General features: G+C 48.5%; 1 protein-coding gene across 2 annotated transcripts; it reads left to right on the plus strand.

Annotated features, from left to right (window-relative positions):
• The first annotated feature begins 9,205 nt into the window (after positions 1-9,205).
• PAIP2B (poly(A) binding protein interacting protein 2B) lies at positions 9,206-20,251 on the plus strand. Of its 2 annotated transcripts, none has more exons than XM_044297328.1 (4): positions 9,206-9,413; positions 16,741-16,886; positions 17,052-17,228; positions 19,143-20,251. In XM_044297328.1, the coding sequence occupies exons 2-4, from the start codon at positions 16,749-16,751 to the stop codon at positions 19,197-19,199; spliced, it is 372 nt and encodes a 123-aa protein (XP_044153263.1). In that variant the 5' UTR covers positions 9,206-9,413; positions 16,741-16,748; the 3' UTR covers positions 19,200-20,251. The 2 variants fall into 2 exon arrangements, with proteins under 2 accessions (XP_044153263.1, XP_044152509.1); XM_044296574.1 differs by having other exon boundaries at positions 9,208-9,398.
• Positions 20,252-22,912: the final 2,661 nt, after the last annotated feature.

Genomic DNA, 22,912 nt, shown 5'->3' on the forward strand with positions numbered 1-22,912 from the left:
GATGTGCCTGAAAGCCAAGAGCCACACCGGTCCTGAAATCCTTTCAGCTCTGAGGTCACAGGCCGATCAGTGGCTAACCCCGCTCAATTTGACAGTTGGTAAAGTGGTGTGCGACAACGGTGTCAATCTGCTAAGTCGTGCAGCAATTTGTAGCCGAATACCGCAGGTCCAGGACGTCTTGCGGCAGGCCAGGAAAATATCTGGCCATTTTCGATCTTACACGGCCATGGATCGCCTTGCTGACGTTTAGCGGAGACACCACTTTTCCGTCAGACGTCAGATTTGTGACCGCCCGATGCGCTGGAACTCCACCTTGTATTTGCTTGATAGGCTGCTCCAGCAGAAACGTGCCATTAACGACTACGTGTACGAACTCGGCAGCAGGACAGGTTCTGGGGAGCTTGGTTTTTTTTTTTTCGCCGCACCAGTGGCTGCTCATGCTCGACGCATGCAGACTTTTGTGGCCATTTGATGAGATCACCATACTGGTCAGTCGCAGCCAGGGCGCCATCAGTGACATTGTACCTTACGCCTTCTTTCTGGAGCGTGCATTGCATTGAGTCATTGATCAAGCCGTCAAGGAGCAGGAGCTGGAAGATGAGGAAGTCGCAATGCTGGATGAATTCCCTGGGGGGGGCGGCAACTCCCTCTGAGACAAGTCAACAGGAGTCTGAAGAGGAGTCAGAGGAGGATGGTGCCTGGGGGGAACAGGAGGAGCAAGAAGAGCAGGCTTTAAACACCCCCTGCTGCGCTGAACGTCCTTTCGGACAGGACACTCAATGAGGGGCAAGAAAAGAGTTCCATGGCAAATTGGCAAGCCTGCACACCCAGTAGTCAAGGGGTTCCTCGCTTCTCACAGCGTCCACATCGGTCGTTAACCAGATGTAGTCGGACACCTGTCGGTCTAGGCGTTCCCTGAGGCTGGATCTGGAGGGCGGCTGTTGATAGGTTGTCTGCAAGAATGATCTCATATCCGAAGTGACCAACACATCTTCAAACCACCCTCTTTTTGCAGGCGCGGTAGGATTGGTACCGGCAACTGTTTCTCTGTGGGTGGAAATTCCTCTGCCAGCGCCTGCAACAGCAGAATGCAGCATCTCTCGCAGCAAGGCCTGGAAATGCTTCATTTTGACAGCCCTCTGTGATGCTGGTAACATGTCCGCCATTTTGTGTTTGTATCGGGGGTCTAAGTACGTTGCCACCCAGTACTAGTCCTTGCCCTTTATACTTTTTATACGGGGGTCCCTCTTCAAACACTGGAGCATAAAGGCCCCCATTTGCTCTAAATTGGAATTGGTGGAGCGCCCTGGCTCCTACTCATCGCCCAGGAGAATGTCGTCCTCAGTCTCCTCCCCCCAGCCACGGACAACACCAGGGATCCCAGGAAAGTTTAAAGCCTGCTATTCTTGCTCCTCCTCTTTCCCCCAGGTACCATCCTCCTATGACTCCTCTGCAGACTCCTGTTGACTCGTGACCGATAAGCGCACTCACCTAGCTCACGACAGTGTGGACTACCTCACATTTCTAAAAATGAATGAGGCATGACCAACGTGATGACCACGTTTAATTGAATTTCACCTATTACCATTGTTTTTTTGTTTTTTTAAGAGGGGGGATTTCGTTAGCCATGTTTTTAATCCAATGTTATATTTTTAGTTCTTTTAAACATATGTAATTGACATGTATTTGTACTGGCCTGCAGTAAAATTGATATCCAATGACCGTCTAATATACCTCCAGCCACATAATTACTTGTTCTTTTCTGTACGGTGAATGCATAAATTTTGGGGCCTGTAATCTAACTGGCCTACAGTAAAATTGTTATATGGTGACCGCCTAATGTACCTCCAGCCACATAATCACTTGATGTTTTCTGTCCGGTGAATGAATAATTTTTGGGGCCTGTACTCCACTGGCCTGCAGTAAAATTGATATCCATTGACCGTCTAATATACCTCAAGCCACATAATCACTTGATCTTTTATGTACGGTAAATGCATAATTTTTGGGGCCTGTAATCTAACTGGCCAACAGTAAAATTGTTATACGGTGACCGCCTAATGTACCTCCAGCCACTTAATCAATTGTTCTTTTCTGTACGGTGAATGAATAATTTTTGGGGCCTGTAGTCCACTGGCCTACAGCAAAATTGTTATCCAATGACCATCTAATATACCTCCAGTCACATAATAGCTTGATGTTTTGAATGCCTAATGTTTGGGGCCTATACTCCCGTGGCCTAAAATAAAATCTCTCTAGGCTCCAGCAGGGCACATTTTTGAGAGTTTCCCTTTAAGACGCATAAAAATGGCCACTGATTAAAAATTTTGCCATTGATTCTCCTCTGGTATATCACTGTCCATGTTGTGGGACGATCTGTGCACTTCTAGTAAGTATTTGGTGGCTGCAAATATGACCTGAAGGTTTTTCAGGTTCGACCGCCATTAAAGTAAATGAGGCCTGCCGCGAACTTGTGGTTCGCGAACATTTGATCGCGTTCGTGAATCGTCCCAGCCGATGTTCATCCATCACTACCAGGTATCATGTAGGGCTTCATTACTACCATGCCTGTTCCTGTCTGGTATTCATGGAGAGAATATTGACCAGCCTTTAGCACGTCCAGGACATCATGGAACCAGTCCTACTACCTTGTTTGACTCTGTTAAGAGACGTGGTTTTCCAATTAGATGACGCCTGCTCACACACTGCGCACTCTACACAGCATGCTCTTCAGGATATCCAGCAATTCACCTGGCCAGCTTGATCGCTGTTTGCCCAGTGCTCCGAGCCTGTGCTGGGCTTAGCTGTTGTATACGCCCCGCACCAGCACTTGCTATATAATGTCTGGCATCCTCCTTGCACTCCAGCTTAGGCTACTTTCACACTTGCGTTCGGTGTGTATCGGTCATGGATCTGCATAGACGGATCCGTTCAGATAATACAACCGTCTGCATCCGTTCAGAACGGATCCATTTGTATTATCTTTAACATAGCCAAGACGGATCTGTCTTGAACACCATTAAAAGTCAATAGGGGACGGATCCGTTTTCTATTGTGCCAGATTGTGTCAGAGAAAACGGATCCGTTCCATTGACTTACATTGTGTGTCAGGACGGATCCGTTTGGCTCAGTTTAGTCAGACAGACACCAAAACGCTGCAAGCAGCCTCCAGAGCGGAATGGAGACAGAATGGAGGCAAACGGATGCGTTCTGAGCGGATCCTTATCCATTCAGAATGCATTAAGGGCAAAACTGATCCGTTTTAGACCGCTTGTGAGAGCCCTGAACGGATCTCACAAACGGAAACCCAAAACGCCAGTGTGAAAGTAGCCTTAGAGTTTTGTACTGTTTGTTAGGACGTGCCCGGGCGTGTCTCTCCTCCTTTTGTGAGGTAGCATGCGCATGCCCTCTATCTTCCCCAGCCTATGGCTGGTCTGTAATGAGTATTTAAAGGTGCTTCCTTTAACTGGGAAGCACTTGAGCAATTAGGTTCCTAGCTAAGGCTACTTTCACACTCGCGTTTTGTGCAGATCCATCATGGACGGATCCGTTCAGATAATACAACCATCTGCATCTGTTCAGAACGGATCCGTTTGTATTATCTGTAACATAGCCAAGACGGATCCGTTTTCTATTGTGCCAGATTGTGTCAGTGAAAACGGATCCGTCCCCATTGACTAAGGCCTCATGCACACGAAAGTATTTTTTCAAGGTCCGCAAAACGGGGTTCCGTTGGTTCGTGACCGTTTTTTCGTCCGTGGGTCTTCCTTGATTTTTGGAGGATCTACGGACATGAAAAAAAAGTCGTTTTGGTGTCCGCCTGGCCGTGCGGAGCCAAACGGATCCGTCCTGAATTACAATGCAAGTCAATGGGGACGGATCCGTTTGACGTTGACACAATATGGTGCAATTGCAAACGGATCCGTCCCCCATTGACTTTCAATGTAAAGTCAGGAGTCCCTTTTATACCATCGGATCGGAGTTTTCTCCAATCCGATGGTATATTTTAACTTGAAGCGTCCCCATCACCATAGGAACGCCTCTATGTTAGAATATACCATCGGATTTGAGTTACATCGTGAAAACTCATATCCGACAGTATATTCTAACACAGAGGCGTGAAGGGGTTAATTGTGCGTATCATAGCCCTCTGTAAGAGATCAGGGCTGCCAGGCAGCAGGGGGCAGACCCCCCTCCCTCCCCAGTTTGAATATCATTGGTGGCCAGTGCGGCCACCCCTCCCTCCCTCTATTGTATTTAACTCATTGGTGGCACAGTGTGCGCCCCCCCCCCTCCCTCTATTGTATTTAACTCATTGGTGGCACAGTCCCCCCCCCCCCCCGATCATTGGTGGCAGCGGAGAGTTCCGATCGGAGTCCCAGTTTAATCGCTGGGGCTCCGATCGGTAACCATGGCAACCAGGACGCTACTGCAGTCCTGGTTGCCATGGTTACTTAGCAATATTAGAAGCATCATACTTACCTGCTGGCTGCTGCGCTGTCTGTGACCGTCCGGGAGCTCCTCCTACTGGTAAGTGACAGGTCTGTGCGGCGCATTGCTTAATGATCTGTCACTTACCAGTAGGAGGAGCTCCCGGCCGGACACAGAAAGCGCAGCAGCCAGCAGGTAAGTATGATGCTTCTCCGCTGCCACCAATGATCGGGGGGGGCTGAGGCCGCACACTGTGCGGCACCTGAGTGGTTAATTGTACAGATCACAGCCCCCTGTAAGAGATCGGGTGCTGCCAGGCAGCAGGGGGCAGTCATGTACACAGTTTGTAGTATATTCTAACTTGAAGCGTCCCCATCACCATGGGAACGCCTCTGTGTTAGAATATACTGTCGGATCTGAGTTTTCACGAAGTGAAAATTCAGCTCTGAAAAAGCTTTTATGCAGACGGATCTTCGGATCCGTCTGTATGAAAGTAACCTACAGACACGGATGCCAATCTTGCGTGCATCCGTGTTTTTTCACGGACCCATTGACTTGAATGGGTCTGTGAACTGTTGTCCGTCAAAAAAAAAGGACAGGTCATATTTTTTTGACGGACAGGATACACGGATCACGGCCTCGGCTGCAAAACGGTGCATTTTCCGATTTTTCCACGGACCCATTGAAAGTCAATGGGTCCACGGAAAAAAACTGAAAACGGCACAACGGCCACGGATGCACACAACGGTCGTGCGCATGAGGCCTTACATTGTGTGTCAGGACGGATCCGTTTGGCTCAGTTTCATCAGACGGACACGCTGCAAGCAGAGTTTTGGTGTCTGTCTCCAAAGCGGAATGGAGATTGAACGGAGGCAAACTGATGCGTTCTGAGCGGATCCTTTTCTATTCAGAATGCATTAGTATGCAAACTGATCCGCTTTGGACCGCTTGTGAACGGATCTCAAAAACGGAAAGCCCTTACAAGCTCTGGACACTTGTGAAGAGTGTGATCAATACTTCGATTTGGAGTAATCTGGAGGCATCCTGCCATATTACCCCCGTAGTGACCAGCCTTTTTTTGGGCCTTACTGACCGAGTGGTTTTCAGCCTTTTTTCATAGTCGCCTTCCAAGAGCTATAACTTTTTTTTTTTTTTTCTATGGAGTTTTGCAGGACAACTTGTAGTTATTATTGGTGTAATTTTGGCGTAAACTATGCTTTTAGCTCGCTTGTTATTACGTTTTTTCAGTAGCAACTAAGAATAAATTAGCAATTCTGTCACATTTTTTTTTTCAGCGTTCACTGTAGGGGATAATTTACATGATATTTATGTAGTGTGGGTCGTTATGGACGCGGCAATACAAAACATATGGGGGAGATTTTTTCTTGCAATTTTTTTTTTATTGAAAAGCTTATTTCTCACAAGGGGACTGTAACAGACATTTTAATTGATTTTAAAATGCAATGCACTATCCGTATAGTGCATTACATTTTAATATCAGTGCTTTACTGACATTGACCAGCAGGCTGCTGCAAACTACTCAAGGCTGGCTTGGGGCCTATATCAGACCCCTGACAACTTTCACACACATTTTCACCCCACGATCGCATTTGTGGGGTGCCGATGGGAAACAGAGGGCGTCTGCTCCCTCTGTCAGCGCTTTACATGCGGCAGGCGTTAAACAGCCTGGATCAGCACTCCTGCCAGTCCGGGCTGTTAGAGCAGGACCGCGGCTCTCATGTGACATTCACATCTTCTGGTCGAGTTCATTGTATATATATATATATATATTACTAGCAGAAGCACCCGGCTTCGCATGGGTATATTTAATCTATTTCATTTAAAGGGGTTGTCCGGGTTCACAGCTGAACCCGGACATACCTCTATTTTCACCCAGGCAGCCCCCCTGACAAGAACATTGGAGCAGTTCATGCTCCCATGCTCAGTAAAACGGCTAGGGCAGCTCTAAAGCCCGACCATTAGTGCCGGTGACGTCACCGGGCTTCCGGCTAGCCCCATCTCCATTCCTACAGAGATTCAGCTGAAGATCTTATTAAACTGTATTCAGGATCACAATCCCCGACAAGCAGAGAAGAGGATGAGGCAGCTCTTTACCTCAGTGTTGTGAAGTAACTTGTCCTCCTGTGTGATTAGGACGGGTTTTGTTTGTACTAACAGGACGGCGGCCATTTTATTTCTCCCAATGATCGCTCCCCAGACAAAACGAGCCATTATAACTAATGAAAGGTATTTGGGAATATATTTATAATAAAGTAATATTTAAGTATTTTCATTTTCTTAATTCCCGGAGAACCCTTTTAAGAGATGCAGGAGTAATAAAGCCCCCATATTATACACGTCTGAAAGCAGCCTCAGTTAAAGGGGGTAACTAATGACCTATCCTCAGGACAGGTCATCAATATCACATCGGTAGGACCCCCCCTGATCAGCTGTTAAAAGAGGTCGGGCGCTCCGTGAGGCCATGTGACGTACACTGGTCACGTGGCCTAGTCCCAGCTCAGTCCCATAGAAGTGAAGGAGTGCAATACCAAGAACTGCCACTATACAATGTATGGCGCTGTGCTGGGAGCCGTCTGCACTCATCAGAGCTCCCTGAAACAGCTGATCGGTGGGGGGGGGGCTGGGACTCGGACCCCAGCCAATGTGATTATGATGACCTATCTGGAGGGTAGGTCATCATTATCATTTCCTGGATAATCCATTTACTACATTATACTGTATAAGGTGTGGGAATTAATTATTGGTAATTACAATTATACATACTATATAACTCCTAATACTCCTGTAGTAACACAAGCTGCTGTGTATGAACTCCTCACACCGCAGCTTTTAGCGGAATGTGTGTTATTCACACAAGGACTCTACTAGATCACGCATTTTACTCCGAACATTTCAACTTTTATCCCTTTTTTTTTTTTTTTTTTTTTTTTACTAATTATCATTTTTTGCTACAAAGTTTCTTGTATTAAAGGGATTGTGTCATTTCAGAGAACGAGGGCTGATAGGGGCGGGGGGTCCCACCTCTGGGACCTGCACCCAGCAAAGTCCTTCCATTCATTTCTATGGGGATTCCAAAAACAGTCGAGTACGCCGACGGGCCAATAGGAAGGCTTGCTGGTGGTAGCCGGACCCAGCACCGCCGTCAGCCTCGGTGGGACCCGCACCTATCAATGGGGGCACATCCTAGCGACATGCCCCCATCGTATTATTAGGTTGTATCTGTACGCGGAGAGTCTGGTCACTAGTAGCGTCTGCCGAGTACTGCCGGGCTCCGGCCCAGTAAGATCTGTGGGGTCTGCTCGGGGGTCTCTGACCGGTTACCGTCATTGTCCACTCAGTCACTATTACCGCCACACCGCGTTGTATGGTTTCTCTGGTGTTTTAATACCAGAAAAAAAAATATAAAAAAATTGGGAAAAAACGAATTTAGTTTTTTGCATCACCAGATGAAAACCCTGGTCACGTACGGAGCCGCGTGAGGATCGCATTTAGTGGGACGAGCTGTCGTTTTTATTGATACCACGAAGTGTGTGACTTTTTATCACTTTTTATGACATTTTTTGGAAGGTGAAGCAACAAAAACTGCTGAATAGGCCCTTTTGATGTCTTTTTCTATAACGTCATTCACCATATGGGGTAAAGGTTTTGTATTGGTTTTATTTAGCCCGGGCGTTTGCACACGCGTCCATGCCCACGATGTTTAATTATTTTTTTATGTATTTTTATTTTCATTTTAGGGAACTTGAATTTTTATATTTTTTAAAAACGGTTTTTTTCCTTTTTACACTTTTTAATACTTTCCCTAGGGGACTTGAACAGAGGATCATTACATCGGAGTGTATGGGACTTATACTACGGGGGTCATTTATCATACGGGTGTAAGGCAGAACTGGCTTAGTTACCCATAGCAACCAATCAGGCCCCTCATCAGTCACATGACCTCGGTATCTTTCAAGTGAGTGGCGCTAAGCTGCAATACCAATCACGGCCAGTACACAATGGGTGGCGCTGTGGTCGGTAAGCTGCGAGGAGGCGCTCCGAATTCCCATAGCAGTGAATAGAGTGCGTGACCTCCTAGCGGTGAGACCCCATAAAGGTCCTCATGACACCGCCCCTTTAATAGGCAGCTTCAGGAGGTCTGAAGGCCATTGTGTAGTAGACCCTCAGCTATGAGATTACCGACAAGTTCTCAGTTTATGCACCTACAAGCAAGACCGTTTCCATTCACTTACAGCAAGCAGAGAGCTTGACAAGAGCCTCCCAGCCGCTCTCACAACTAGGCACAAAATGGCGGCGGCCACCGTGTGACCACCACACAACCAGCAGCCCCGCGAGACCCACTGAGGAACACGTGACCATGGAGGGCCGTAAACAACACGTCGTCACACCACGCCCATTTATAGAACTCAGCGCACTTAAACACGCCCACCTCTGCGATATTACGCAAAGGCACAAGACTTAAGCTCCGCCCCCAGTCTTTCCGGCTTGTCGATTAACTTTTGACTCCGCCCTCCACAGCGCGACGCTGTTTCGCCCCCATCCATTACGGCGTTTTCGTAGTAAAGGGGCGTGACGTAATCGCGTAAGGGGTGTGTGGTTACTCCACGTGGGTACGTAATCTCCATCCGTAGGACGCATTCATGTCGCGTCGCGTTTGAGACACGCCTACTCACGGTCACGTTCTCTCAACTGCCAATCACAGGATGGGACTGTCCCTGACGGACAGCTTTCGCCGGCCAATCCGGGTAAGAGCGAGGCGGGACGAGAGGCGTGGCTTACGCGCTCGCCATAGTGAACGAGGGTGATCGGTGAAGGTGGGGGTGACGAGAACGGCGTTGGTTCCAGTGGAGGAGGAGGCCGCAAGTACCGGAGGAGCAGCGCTGAGCGTGGGGACGAGGGCTGCCGCACACCGCTTCATTGTCCGCACGCCTAGGCCCGGGCTTTAGGTGAGGAGAGCGGAGGTAGGCCCCTCATGGAGCACAACACATTGCCGCGCCGTGTGGCCTTCCGTTCCGTATGTCCCGCGCGGAGCTCCTCCGCTCCCGCCAGCTGCCCCCGCTCCCCGGCCTGCCCCGGTACGGCTGTTACCGGCGGGGAGGTGGACGGGGCCCGGGAGAGTCCTCAGTGCGGGGCGCCCAGCTGTACCGGGGCAGACAGGACGCCCTGGGGACTGGAGGGGGAGGTGCGCAGCGCCACCTGGCGGCGAGGACGGGGCGGTGCAGGGTTTGGTAACAGGCGGCCCCTGTGCCGGAGTGTAGGGAGGTCTCTGATAGTCCGAGGACAGCTGGCACTGACTGTGCTGGAGTGTAGGGAGGACTCTGATAGTCCGGCACTGAGGACAGCTGGCACTGACTGTGCCGGAGTGTAGGGAGGTCTCTGATAGTCCGGCACTGTATAGGGAGGACTCTGATAGTCCGGCACTGAGGACAGCTGGCACTGACTGTGCCGGAGTGTAGGGAGGTCTCTGATAGTCCGGCACTGTATAGGGAGGACTCTGATAGTCCGGCACTGAGGACAGCTGGCACTGACTGTGCCGGAATGTAGGGAGGTCTCTGATAGTCCGGCACTGTATAGGGAGGTCTCCGATAGTCCGACACGGAGGACAGCTGGTACTGAGTCTCATTGTGCCGGATTATAGGGAGGTCTCTGATAGTCCGGCACTGAGGACAGCTGGTACTGACTGTGCCGGATTATAGGGAGGTCTCTGATAGTCCGGCACTGAGGACAGCTGGTACTGACTGTGCCGGATTATAGGGAGGTCTCTGATAGTCCGGCACTGAGGACAGCTGGTACTGACTGCCGGATTATAGGGAGGTCTCTGATAGTCCGGCACTGAGGACAGCTGGTACTGACTGCCAGATTATAGGGAGGTCTCCGATAGTCCGGCACTGAGGACAGCTGGCACTGACTGTGCCGGAGTGTAGGGAGGTCTCTGATAGTCCGGCACTGAGGACAGCTGGTACTGACTGCCGGATTATAGGGAGGTCTCTGATAGTCCGGCACTGAGGACAGCTGGTACTGACTGCCAGATTATAGGGAGGTCTCCGATAGTCCGGCACTGAGGACAGCTGGCACTGACTGTGCCGGAGTGTAGGGAGGTCTCTGATAGTCCGGCACTGTATAGGGAGGTCTCCGATAGTCCGGCACTGAGGACAGCTGGTACTGACTGTGCCGGATTATAGGGAGGTCTGATAGTCCGGCACTGAGGACAGCTGGCACTGACTGTGCCGGAGTGTAGGGAGGTCTCTGATAGTCCGGCACTGTATAGGGAGGTCTCCGATAGTCCGGCACTGAGGACAGCTGGTACTGACTGTGCCGGATTATAGGGATGTATCTGATAGTCCGGCACTCACGGTGCCGGATTATAGGAAGGTCTGATAGTCCGGCACTCACGGTGCCGGATTATAGGAAGGGCACTGAGCTGGTACTGACTGTGCCGGATTATGGGGTCACCTAGGCTCGGACATGTTGACATCCAGCTGCCTGAAAACCCACGGCGCTCGGCTGTCCAATGCTCCCCCTGCCGATCTAGTCATACACACTCACTTCATTATCAAACAGGTAGGATTACATTGAAAGGTAACGCAGAATAGATGAGACGGCTGATCTTCTCCCCCTCCCTGCGCAGGTCACAGATCATACCCACAGAAGTCACTCCATCTCTGACCTCCTCTCCTGATACCTCCTCACATGTAACCTCCAGTCCAGAGCCTGTCCTCTCCTACATCTCTGACCTCCTCTCCCGATACCTCCCCACATGTAACCTCCAGTCCAGAGCCTGTCCTCTCCTACATCTCTGACCTCCTCTACTGATACCTCCTCACATGTAATCCCCAGTCCACAGCCTGTCCTCTCCTACATCTCTGACCTCCTCTCCTGATACCTCCCCACATGTAACCTCCAGTCCAGAGCCTGTCCTCTCCTGATACCTCCCACATGTAACCTCCAGTCCAGAGCCTGTCCTCTCCTACATCTCTGACCTCCTCTCCCGATACCTCCCCACATGTAACCTCCAGTCCAGAGCCTGTCCTCTCCTACATCTCTGACCTCCTCTACTGATACCTCCTCACATGTAATCCCCAGTCCACAGCCTGTCCTCTCCTACATCTCTGACCTCCTCTCCTGATACCTCCCCACATGTAACCTCCAGTCCAGAGCCTGTCCTCTCCTGATACCTCCCACATGTAACCTCCAGTCCAGAGCCTGTCCTCTCCTACATCTCTGACCTCCTCTCCTGATACCTCCCCACATGTAACCTCCAGTCCAGAGCCTGTCCTCTCCATCTCTGACCTCCTCTCCCGATACCTCCTCACATGTAACCTCCAGTCCAGAGCCTGTCCTCTCCTGATACCTCCCACATGTAACCTCCAGTCCAGAGCCTGTCCTCTACTACATCTCTGACCTCCTCTCCGATACCTCCCTACATGTAACCTCCAGTCCAGAGCCTGTCCTCTCCTACATCTCTGACCTCCTCTACTGATACCTCCTCACATGTAATCCCCAGTCCACAGCCTGTCCTCTCCTACATCTCTGACCTCCTCTCCTGATACCTCCTCACGTGTAACCTCCAGTCCAGAGCCTGTCCTCTCCTACATCTCTGACCTCCTCTCCTGATACCTCCCCACATGTAACCTCCAGTCCAGAGCCTGTCCTCTCCTACATCTCTGACCTCCTCTCCTGATACCTCCCCACATGTAACCTCCAGTCCACAGCCTGTCCTCTCCTACATCTCTGACCTCCTCTCCTGATACCTCCCCACATGTAACCTCCAGTCCAGAGCCTGTCCTCTCCTACATCTCTGACCTCCTCTCCTGATACCTCCCACATGTAACCTCCAGTCCAGAGCCTGTCCTCTCCTACATCTCTGACCTCCTCTCCTGATACCTCCCACATGTAGCCTCCAGTCCAGAGCCTGTCCTCTACATCTCTGACCTCCTCTCCCGATACCTCCTCACATGTAACCTCCAGTCCAGAGCCTGTCCTCTCCTACATCTCTGACCTCCTCTCCTGATACCTCCCCACATGTAACCTCCAGTCCAGAGCCTGTCCTCTCCATCTCTGACCTCCTCTCCTGATACCTCCCACATGTAACCTCCAGTCCACAGCCTGTCCTCTCAATCTCTGACCTCCTCTCCTGATACCTCCTCACATGTAACCTCCAGTCCAGAGCCTGTCCTCTCCATCTCTGACCTCCTCTCCTGATACCTCCTCACATGTAACCTCCAGTCCAGAGCCTGTCTCCTCCTACATCTCTGACCTCCTCTCCTGATACCTCCTCACATGTAACCTCCAGTCCAGAGCCTGTCCTCTCCTACATCTCTGACCTCCTCTACTGATACCTCCTCACATGTAGTCTCCAGTCCAGAGCCTGTCCTCTCCTACATCTCTGACCTCCTCTCCTGATACCTCCCACATGTAACCTCCAGTCCAGAGCCTGTCTCCTCCTACATCTCTGACCTCCTCTCCTGATACCTCCCCACATGTAACCTCCAGTCCAGAGCCTGTCCTCTCCTACATCTCTGACCTCCTCTCCTGATACCTCCCCACATGTAACCTCCAGTCCAGAGCCTGTCCTCTCCTACATCTCTGACCTCCTCTCCTGATACCTCCCACATGTAACCTCCAGTCCAGAGCCTGTCCTCTCCTACATCTCTGACCTCCTCTCCTGATACCTCCCACATGTAACCTCCAGTCCAGAGCCTGTCCTCTCCTACATCTCTGACCTCCTCTCCTGATACCTCCCACATGTAGCCTCCAGTCCAGAGCCTGTCCTCTACATCTCTGACCTCCTCTCCCGATACCTCCTCACATGTAACCTCCATTCCAGAGCCTGTCCTCTCCTACATCTCTGACCTCCTCTCCTGATACCTCCCCACATGTAACCTCCAGTCCAGAGCCTGTCCTCTCCATCTCTGACCTCCTCTCCTGATACCTCCCACATGTAACCTCCAGTCCAGAGCCTGTCTCCTCCTACATCTCTGACCTCCTCTACTGATACCTCCTCACATGTAGTCTCCAGTCCAGAGCCTGTCCTCTCCTACATCTCTGACCTCCTCTCCTGATACCTCCCACATGTAACCTCCAGTCCAGAGCCTGTCTCCTCCTACATCTCTGACCTCCTCTACTGATGCCTCCTCACATGTAGTCTCCAGTCCAGAGTCTGTCCTCTCCTACATCTCTGACCTCCTCTCCTGATACCTCCCCACATGTAACCTCCAGTCCAGAGTCTGTCCTCTCCTACATCTCTGACCTCTCCGTATACCTCCCCACATGTAACCTCCAGTCCAGAGCCTGTCCTCTCCTACATCTCTGACCTCCTCTCCTGATACCTCCCCACATGTAACCTCCAGTCCAGAGCCTGTCCTCTCCTACATCTCTGACCTCCTCTCCTGATACCTCCTCACATGTAATCTCCAGTCCAGAGCCTGTCCTCTCCTACATCTCTGACCTCCTCTCCTGATACCTCCTCACATGTAACCTCCAGTCCAGAGCCTGTCCTCTCCTACATCTCTGACCTCCTCTCCTGATACCTCCTCACATGTAACCTCCAGTCTAGAGCCTGTCCTCTCCTACATCTGACCTCCTCTCCTGATACCTCCTCACATGTAACCTCCAGTCTAGAGCCTGTCCTCTCCATCTCTGACCTCCTCTCCTGATAGGCTCTGGACTGGAGGTTACATGTGCGAGGTATCAGGAGAGGAGGTCAGAGATGTAGGAGAGGACAGGCTCTGGACTGGAGGTTACATGTGGGAGGTATCAGGAGAGGAGGTCAGAGATGTAGGAGAGGACAGGCTCTGGACTGGAGGTTACATGTGGGAGGTGTCTCCTCCTACATCTCTGACCTCCTCACATGTGACCTCCTCACATGTAACCTCCAGTCCAGAGCCTGTCCTCTCCTACATCTGACCTCCTCCCCAGGACATCTCTCCTCCAACTTCTAGTATTCAAAATACAACCTGCAAACGCTCTTCTTCAGGGAAGCCTACAGTTCCTGCAGATGGCCGTGTCCATGGATCTACACTACAGACACCTGCCATGTGTACTGCATGGTTTTCTTCCATCAAAAGAAAGGTCTATTCTTGTTCAATATAATTTCAGTCATGCACAGCAAGCAGAGATCTTGAAAGCTTTGAATTGGTTTGAAGTAGGGCACCAGCTGCCCCCACTGCCATCAGTTACCCCCACTCCCCCTCCTAGCCATCAGTGCCCACCCGCAGCACCAGGGAAGTAAAATACTTACCTTTCCTGTAGGGGCGCTGCCGACCCTCAAGAGACCTTCCCCCCTCCTCTTCAGGTGCTGCACTGGGACCTGCTATGCGAGCAGGCGGGTGACCACGGAGCCTGAATGATGGCAAGCTCTTCACTCCCGCTCCGTGGTCACATGGCACAAACCAATCATTGATGCAAAAAAATTGCCTCAAGGATCTTTTTTGTGTGTCAAGTTAATCGATTAATTTGAGTAATCGTTTCAGCCCTAGTGCGGGGTGGCCATGGGGTCCCAGCGCTGCTGTGACGGGGACCCGATTGCAGGGAAGGCAGCCCGATGCCATCCGTACGAGCCTGTGAGATCCAGCCCCCTGTGTTACACTCAGTAATACACTTACAGCCAATGCATTACAATACAGAAGAATTATAAAGGGGTCAGACCCCCAGAAGTTGAAGTCCCGGGGGGGGGGGGAGGACGACAAAAAAAAGTAAAAAATAAAAAAATTTACAAAAAAAATGTAGTTTCAAGTAAAACAAAAAGCGTCTTTTTCCCCAAAAATAGTAGTATACTTATTAGTTATTGCTGTGTCCGTAACGACCTGCTCTATAAAAATACCACATGACCCCTTATATCATGGATCTCAAACTAATGGCCCTCCAGATGTTGCAAAACTACAACTCCCATCATTCCCTGATAGCTGTAGTATGCCCATGCATGATGGGAGTTGTAGTTTTGCAACAGCTGGAGGGCCACGAGTTTGACATCCCTGCCTTATATGAACAAAAAAATAAAAACTGCCCAAAAAAAACTATTTTTTGTCACCAATCACAAAGTGTAATAGCAAGCGTTCAAAAAGCCATATGCGCCCCAAAATAGTGCCAATCAAACCGTCATCTCATCCCGCAAAGAATGATACCCTACATAAGACAGTTGCCAAAAAATAAAAAAAATATGGCTTTCAGAATATGGAGACACTAAAACATCTTTTTTTTTTTTCAAAAATGCTTTATTATGTAAAACTGAAACAACCATAAAAAGTGTCATATTTGGTGTTGTCGCGTCCGTAATAATGTATCCTAAAATAGTACCAACAAAACTGCCCCCTTATCCCGTAGTTTCCAAAATGGGGTCACTTTTTGGGAGTTTCTTCTCTAGGGGTGCATCAGGGGGGCTTCAAATGGGACATGGTGTCAAAAAACCAGTCCAGCAAAACCTGCCTTCCAAAAACCGTATGGCGTTCCTTTCCTTCTGCACCCTGCCGTGTGCCCGTACAGCGGTTTACAACCACATTTGGGGTGTTTCTGTAAACTACAGAATCAGGGCCATAAATATTGACTTTTGATTGGCTGTTAACCCTTGCTTTGCTACTGGAAAAATTGGATTAATATGTAAAATCGCCCAAAAAAGTGGAATTCTGAAATTTCATCTCCATTTTCCATTAATTCTTGTGGAACACCTAAAGGGTTAACAAAGTTTGTAAAATCAGTTTTGAATACCTTGAGGGGTGTAGTTTATTGAATTGGGTCCTTTTTGGGTGGTTTGCACTATGTGAGCCTCACAAAGTGACTTCAGACCTGAACTGGTCCTGAAAAAGTGGGTTTTGGAAATTTTCAGAAAAATTTCAAGATTTGCTTCTAAACTTCTAAGCCTTAAAACATCCCCTAAAAATAAAATGTCATTCCCAAAATGATCCAAACATGAAGTAGACATATGGGGAATGTAAAGTAATAACTATTATCTGAGGTATTACTATTTATTGTAAAAGAGAAATTTGAAATTTGCTAATTTTAAAAAATTTAGGGTAAGTTTGGAATTTTTTAATAAAAATGAAATGTTTTGACTTCATTTTACCAGTGTCATGAAGTACAATATGTGACGAGAAAACCATCTCAGAACGGCCTGGATAAGGCAAAGCGTTTTGACGTTATAACCACATAAAGTGACACTGGTCAGATTTGCGAAAAATGGCCTGGTCATTAAGGGGTTAAAGTCGGCTAGACATTGCTGCCCGTGTGGGGTGGCCGCCTCATATTGCACTCTTTACGATAATGAGGACCCTACTTTATTTCTCCTCCGCCTAGATACCGCCATGATGAACGGCTCCAATGTCGGGAACCCCTCGTCCAACAACACCTCCAAGGACGAGCAGGTGGTGAACGGACACGACGAGAACAATCCATTTGCAGAATACATGTGGATGGAAAACGAAGAGGATTTCAACAGACAGGTGGGTGGCTGCCATTCAAGGAAATAACTGCAGTGTAAAGCATGGGGGCAGCAGCCTGAGCCTCAGCGGTGGGCGGAGGTGTCGGCCTATGTTGGGTACCTAGTATTTAGTAGTAAGAGCAATGTTATCCTCTGATGCTCAGCGCGGGGTTTGTCTTATCGTCAGGTGGAGGAAGAATTACAAGAGCAGGAGTTTCTGGACCGCTGCTTCCAGGAGATGTTGGATGAAGAGGATAAGGACTGGTTCATCCCTTCACGTGATTTGCCACAGGGGGTCGGGCAGTTGCAGCAGCAGTTAAATGGCCTCACAGTCAACGATGTTCACTGTTCAGAGGACATCTTGGTGAGTCTGATGATGCAAGTTTTGTACATGGATTGTTTGCCTACAGCCCCTTATTGTAAGCTCTGCACACTACTTATCCTGTATTATACTCCAGAGCTGCACTCACTATTCTGCTGGTGCAGTCACTGTGTACATACATTACATTACTTATCCTGTACTGATCCTGAGTTACATCCTGTATTATACTCCAGAGCTGCACTCACTATTCTGCTGGCGCAGTCACTGTGTACATACATTACATTACTTATCCTGTACTGATCCTGAGTTACATCCTGTATTATACCCCAGAGCTGCACTCACTATTCTGCTGGTGCAGTCACTGTGTACACACATTACATATCCTGTACTGATCCTGAGTTACATCCTGCATTATACTCCAGAGCTGCACTCACTATTCTGCTGGTGCAGTCACTGTGTACATACATTACTTATCCTGTACTGATCCTGAGTTACATCCTGTATTATACTCCAGAGCTGCACTCACTATTCTGCTGGTGCAGTCACTGTGTACATACATTACTTATCCTGTACTGATCCTCAGTTACATCCTGTATTATACTCCAGAGCTGCACTCACTATTCTGCTGGTGCAGTCACTGTGTACATACATTACTTATCCTGCACTGATCCTGAGTTACATCCTGTATTATACTCCAGAGCTGCACTCACTATTCTGCTGGTGCAGTCACTGTGTACACACATTACTTATCCTGTACTGATCCTGAGTCACATCCTGTATTATACTCCAGAGCTGCACTCACTATTCTGCTGCTGCAGTCACTGTGTACACACATTACTTATCCTGTACTGATCCTGAGTTACATCCTGTATTATACTCCAGAGCTGCACTCACTATTCTGCTGGTGCAGTCACTGTGTACATACGTTACTTATCCTGCACTGATCCTGAGTTACATCCTGTATTATACTCCAGAGCTGCACTCACTATTCTGCTGGTGCAGTCACTGTGTACACACATTACTTATCCTGTACTGATCCTGAGTCACATCCTGTATTATACTCCAGAGCTGCACTCACTATTCTGCTGCTGCAGTCACTGTGTACACACATTACTTATCCTGTACTGATCCTGAGTTACATCCTGCATTATACTCCAGAGCTGCACTCACTATTCTGCTGGTGCAGTCACTGTGTACATACGTTACTTATCCTGCACTGATCCTGAGTTACATCCTGTATTATACTCCAGAGCTGCACTCACTATTCTGCTGGTGCAGTCACTGTGTACACACATTACATATCCTGTACTGATCCTGAGTTACATCCTGCATTATACTCCAGAGCTGCACTCACTATTCTGCTGGTGCAGTCACTGTGTACATGCATTACTTATCCTGTACTGATCCTGAGTTACATCCTGTATTATACTCCAGAGCTGCACTCACTATTCTGCTGGTGCAGTCACTGTGTACATTACATTACTTATCCTGTACTGATCCTGAGTTACATCCTGTATTATACTCCAGAGCTGCACTCACTATTCTGCTGGTGCAGTCACTGTGTACATACATTACTTATCCTGTACTGATCCTGAGTTACATCCTGTATTATACTGCAGAGCTGCACTCACTATTCTGCTGGTGCAGTCCCTGTGTACATACATTACTTATCCTGTACTGATCCTGAGTTACATCCTGTATTATACTCCAGAGCTGCACTCACTATTCTGCTGGTGCAGTCACTGTGTACATTACATTAAGGATCAGTACAGTACCGCAATGAACCGGTGTGTGGAATAAACCCCCCATATACCTTACATTAGGGGTTTTAAGCACCTTCTTTCCACTATGTATGGCCGACTGAATGTTTTGTTTTTTGCTTTTTATTACAATGTTATAGTGAAATATTCATGAAGTCAATAACTTTTTTCTTTCTTTTTTTTTTCCTGTCTTTAGAGCAAAAGTAACCTGAACCCCGATGCGAAGGAGTTTGTTCCTGGAGTGAAGTATTGAACATTTGCTTTCAACTTTTTAAAATCAAAAACAAAACACAAAAAAAGACATAAAAGACTGTTTTCCTTAATCTTCAGGACAAAGCTGCACAAAACCGTGGGAGGGGGGGAGGGGTGTATCCGGGGAGGCGGTGACTGGTGATGCCAGAGCTCCACACTGTGACTCCAGTAAGGTCTACGTGGGAATGTTCTTCAGGCGTCTCCATTCTGCCCCCCTCCTTCTGCATCTGTTTCGGTGGTCTACCTGTTGGACTTCAGTTTTAGTTTATTTTTTTTATTTTTATTTTTTATTTTTTCCGTCATCAAAGTATCTTACAACACAAGGTAGAGTCCAAGAGTGTGTCCCACCGCCATCATAGGAGATCTCCTGCGTCTGTATCTGATTGGGGGGACATTTCTGTGCCATGTCGAGGTCACGTCAGCTTGAGGTGCAAGAGTTCTTTTTTTTTTTGTCAATCTGCTTTTCAGCTTTACTCAGGATAACGGGTGTTCCTGACTCGGCGTGTTCTTGATTTCAGTGTTCATCGACCCTGGGCCACGCGGAGAGGGTTTCTCGCTTCACCTGCTTGCGCTGTGGACATTGTACGTCATCCTCCCCGCCACCGTTTGCCTATTCATTGCAATTATGCTGCGTCTGAGCTGCCATCCATGATTTATCAAAAAAACACTAAGCTAAATGTTTTGGCTGGTTCTGAATGATGTTACAGGGGCCCCCCAACCTCAGCATGGCTGTGCCATGTTGGACCATCAGTCGGAGACCTCCCTGTTGGCGGCATACAAGAACTCTGGCTCGTGTTCCCTGCTTTTTACCCCCCCCCCCCCCCCCCCCCCATAGATTGAGCTTTCCGTGATCCAGGTTAAACATTGCTAGCGGGGGCGTGGCCCCTCCGTAGCCTCTATCTGCCATGATTGTAATGCACAGAGCCTGTTCAGAGACCATTCAATAAGCTATCTTTTTACGCTGCCTCTGGGGTCATATCGTTTTTATGATGTGATATGGAAAGCTGCAGACAGGAAAAAAAAACACACAAAAATAAAACCGCCTGATCATTGTATGCGTCTGAGTGCTTGGTATTTTGCCATGCTGCTGTCTGGTAGTTTTCTTAGCTATTTCTTTTTCTTTCTCCATTTGCATAAAACAAATTAAATTACAAGCTATAAATATTCCTCCTCCTGACCCACCAGCAGGGATGAAAAATACCCCATTTATTTAATCCACCGCTCATACTAGTCTTTTTTGCTCTGTTTCGAATATAGATGGATATCTATCTCTTAGTGTTGTCCGGTTTGTAATAGAAATACCGCCACCGTGTGCTTGGAGGGCATTTATGGACCCCTGAGTGCTTCCTCAATGATCACCCAGCGCTCTGCTGTGTCGGTGAGAGGGCCCTGCCTCTGCACCCTTCTCGCTCCCTGTATGATTAGTGCAGGCAGGAGGGAAGGACTCGGCCTTCTCCATGCCGAAAGGTTCAGTGAAAGGGGATGAAGACTCGCTGGAAGCTAAAGGACCTCTGATGTCATGAGTGGGAGGGGCCAGAACTGGAAAGATAGGCTGTGTGTGTATATAGCGGGGCTGTGTGTGTGTGTGTGTGTAGCGGGGGGGGGGGGGGGAAGTCATTGCTACCATCTTGCACTGCCTCAGTCCTAGCAGCCTTCAGCCTATAAGGCTGAACGGCGGGGCACAGGAGCCGATAGTTTCCATTCCTGCCGCCCACATGGACGCCCTATACAGGAATGTGCAGTGTGATATGGGCGCTTGCAAGCACTAGGGAGTCCATGCTTAGCGGTTCCTGTGCCGAGTGGTCTTTCTGCCTAAGCACGGAGTGGTGGTGTGGGGGATTCCACCAGTGTCTATGAAAATTAGGCCAGTGCGGTAACACCCAGGGACCTCCACGTTGGGTTGTCCAGGGTATTTTGGTTATTGTAAATGGCTGATATCTTTGCATTACAACTATTCTTTATTTTTGTGGGCATGGAGATTTCTATAGAGAGAGCAGTTCTAGAAGAAGTGGATATGTTTTCTATTATAGTCCCCGTCCTCGGAGGGGCTGTCTACGAGTATTGTAAAAACGTAAAGATCCCTTCCTTCATACACCATAGTCTATCAGAGTCCTTTTAGAGAGCCCGGTGGCGGCGGCCATAGTGAGTTCCAATAGATATAGCTGGTTAGTGTTTGTTTGAAAAGCCTTCACACCGCCTGATAAATTTTGCCTCTGGGATGAATGATCACTACTATGATCCTTCATCCCCCATACACTTTAGGGTATTTTCACACTTGCGTTGTGAGGATCCGGCAGGTAGTTCCTTTGCCGGGACTGCCTGCCAGATCTGGAAATCCGTGCACAAACAGATAGCAGTTGTAGACGGATGTGGACCCGTCTCTCTGGTGTCATCCGGAAAAACGGATCCGGTATCTTATTTTCACATTTTTAAAGGCCTGTGCAGACCGGAAAACCTGATCCGTTTTGTTGGAAAACGTGCATTTGAATGTCAAGTGTTCTGGCATTCTGTCCGGAGAAAATATTTTCACCGGCCGAATACCGTAAGAGTGACTGACCTGAAGACATCCTGAACGGATTGCTCTCCATTCAGAATGCATTAGGATGAAACTGAAGTGTGTTTTTCCGGTATAGAGCCCCTCGGATGGAACTCAATACCGGAAAACTTTAACGCAAAGTGTGAAAGTACCTTTACATTGTTGGCATGGCATTTTTTTTGTTCACATGTGCCAATGACCAGTAAGCAGTTTTATGTTCTCATGAAAATCACTGCTCTGTTTACACAGGGTGACGATCATTGACAATCAGCCAATCGTTGACCCATATAGAACAAGTCTAGAGACCGAGGTAACGTGGCTGAGGCCCCTTTTTTTTTTTTATTATATATGCAGGCTGTCCTTCATGAGTGCCATCCACCGATACGGCAAGTTTGGCAATCATCAGGACTAAACCCTCAGCAAACGATATGGGGACGAATGTTCAGTAATGGTTTTCCTGTATGTGTTCAGGGTTACAAAGTCTGATGCCCTGCCCAAAGCTCATCCTGCTTAGGTATTCAAAACGTCTGTTGGACCTGGAATTACCATCGTCCCCGATTCGCTTTGCATAGTGTTGACAGCGCATCCCTCGTTTACCGAGGACAATGTGATGTTCCCAAACAAGGGTTTTTGGTGCCGCATATGAGAGGTGATCGGCCGGTCGGCATCAGGAATGAGAAGTCCTTCAAATGTTCCCAATGATTGGCCTGTGTCAAAGGACCCTGAGACCAGGACAACATCTGCCTAGGCTAACAGTTTACTATGTGTGATCCTTATTGGCAGCCTTTTATACCCCTCTTCCAGTTATTTACCCTGGTCCTGGGTTAATATTTTGACCCATATGTTAAAAAAGTTGGGAGGCCAAAAGGTGATCTCGCATAAGAACCACTCAGAAGCTGTAGTATTGAATTGGCCCCTCTCCAGATTCCAATAGGGGTAGGATGTAGGCTGCCAAAAATTCCTAGATTTATTCCTAGCTGTCCGAAAACCAGTTCCATCCATATTTATTGTCCATGCTACGATGGGTGCCAAACGGTTTGCAGGAACCTTGGCCGGCAATTTTACATCGGAGCTGATAAAATAAATTGGCCTACGTTACTCAGATAGTTCTGGGTCTGTTCCCGCGTTCACACTTTTATATTTTTCTACGAGGATCTAATCTAATTATCTTATGGATT

The sequence above is a fragment of the Bufo gargarizans genome, chromosome 1, assembly GCF_014858855.1.
Source record: "Bufo gargarizans isolate SCDJY-AF-19 chromosome 1, ASM1485885v1, whole genome shotgun sequence".
Classification (NCBI taxonomy): Eukaryota; Metazoa; Chordata; class Amphibia; order Anura; family Bufonidae; genus Bufo; species Bufo gargarizans.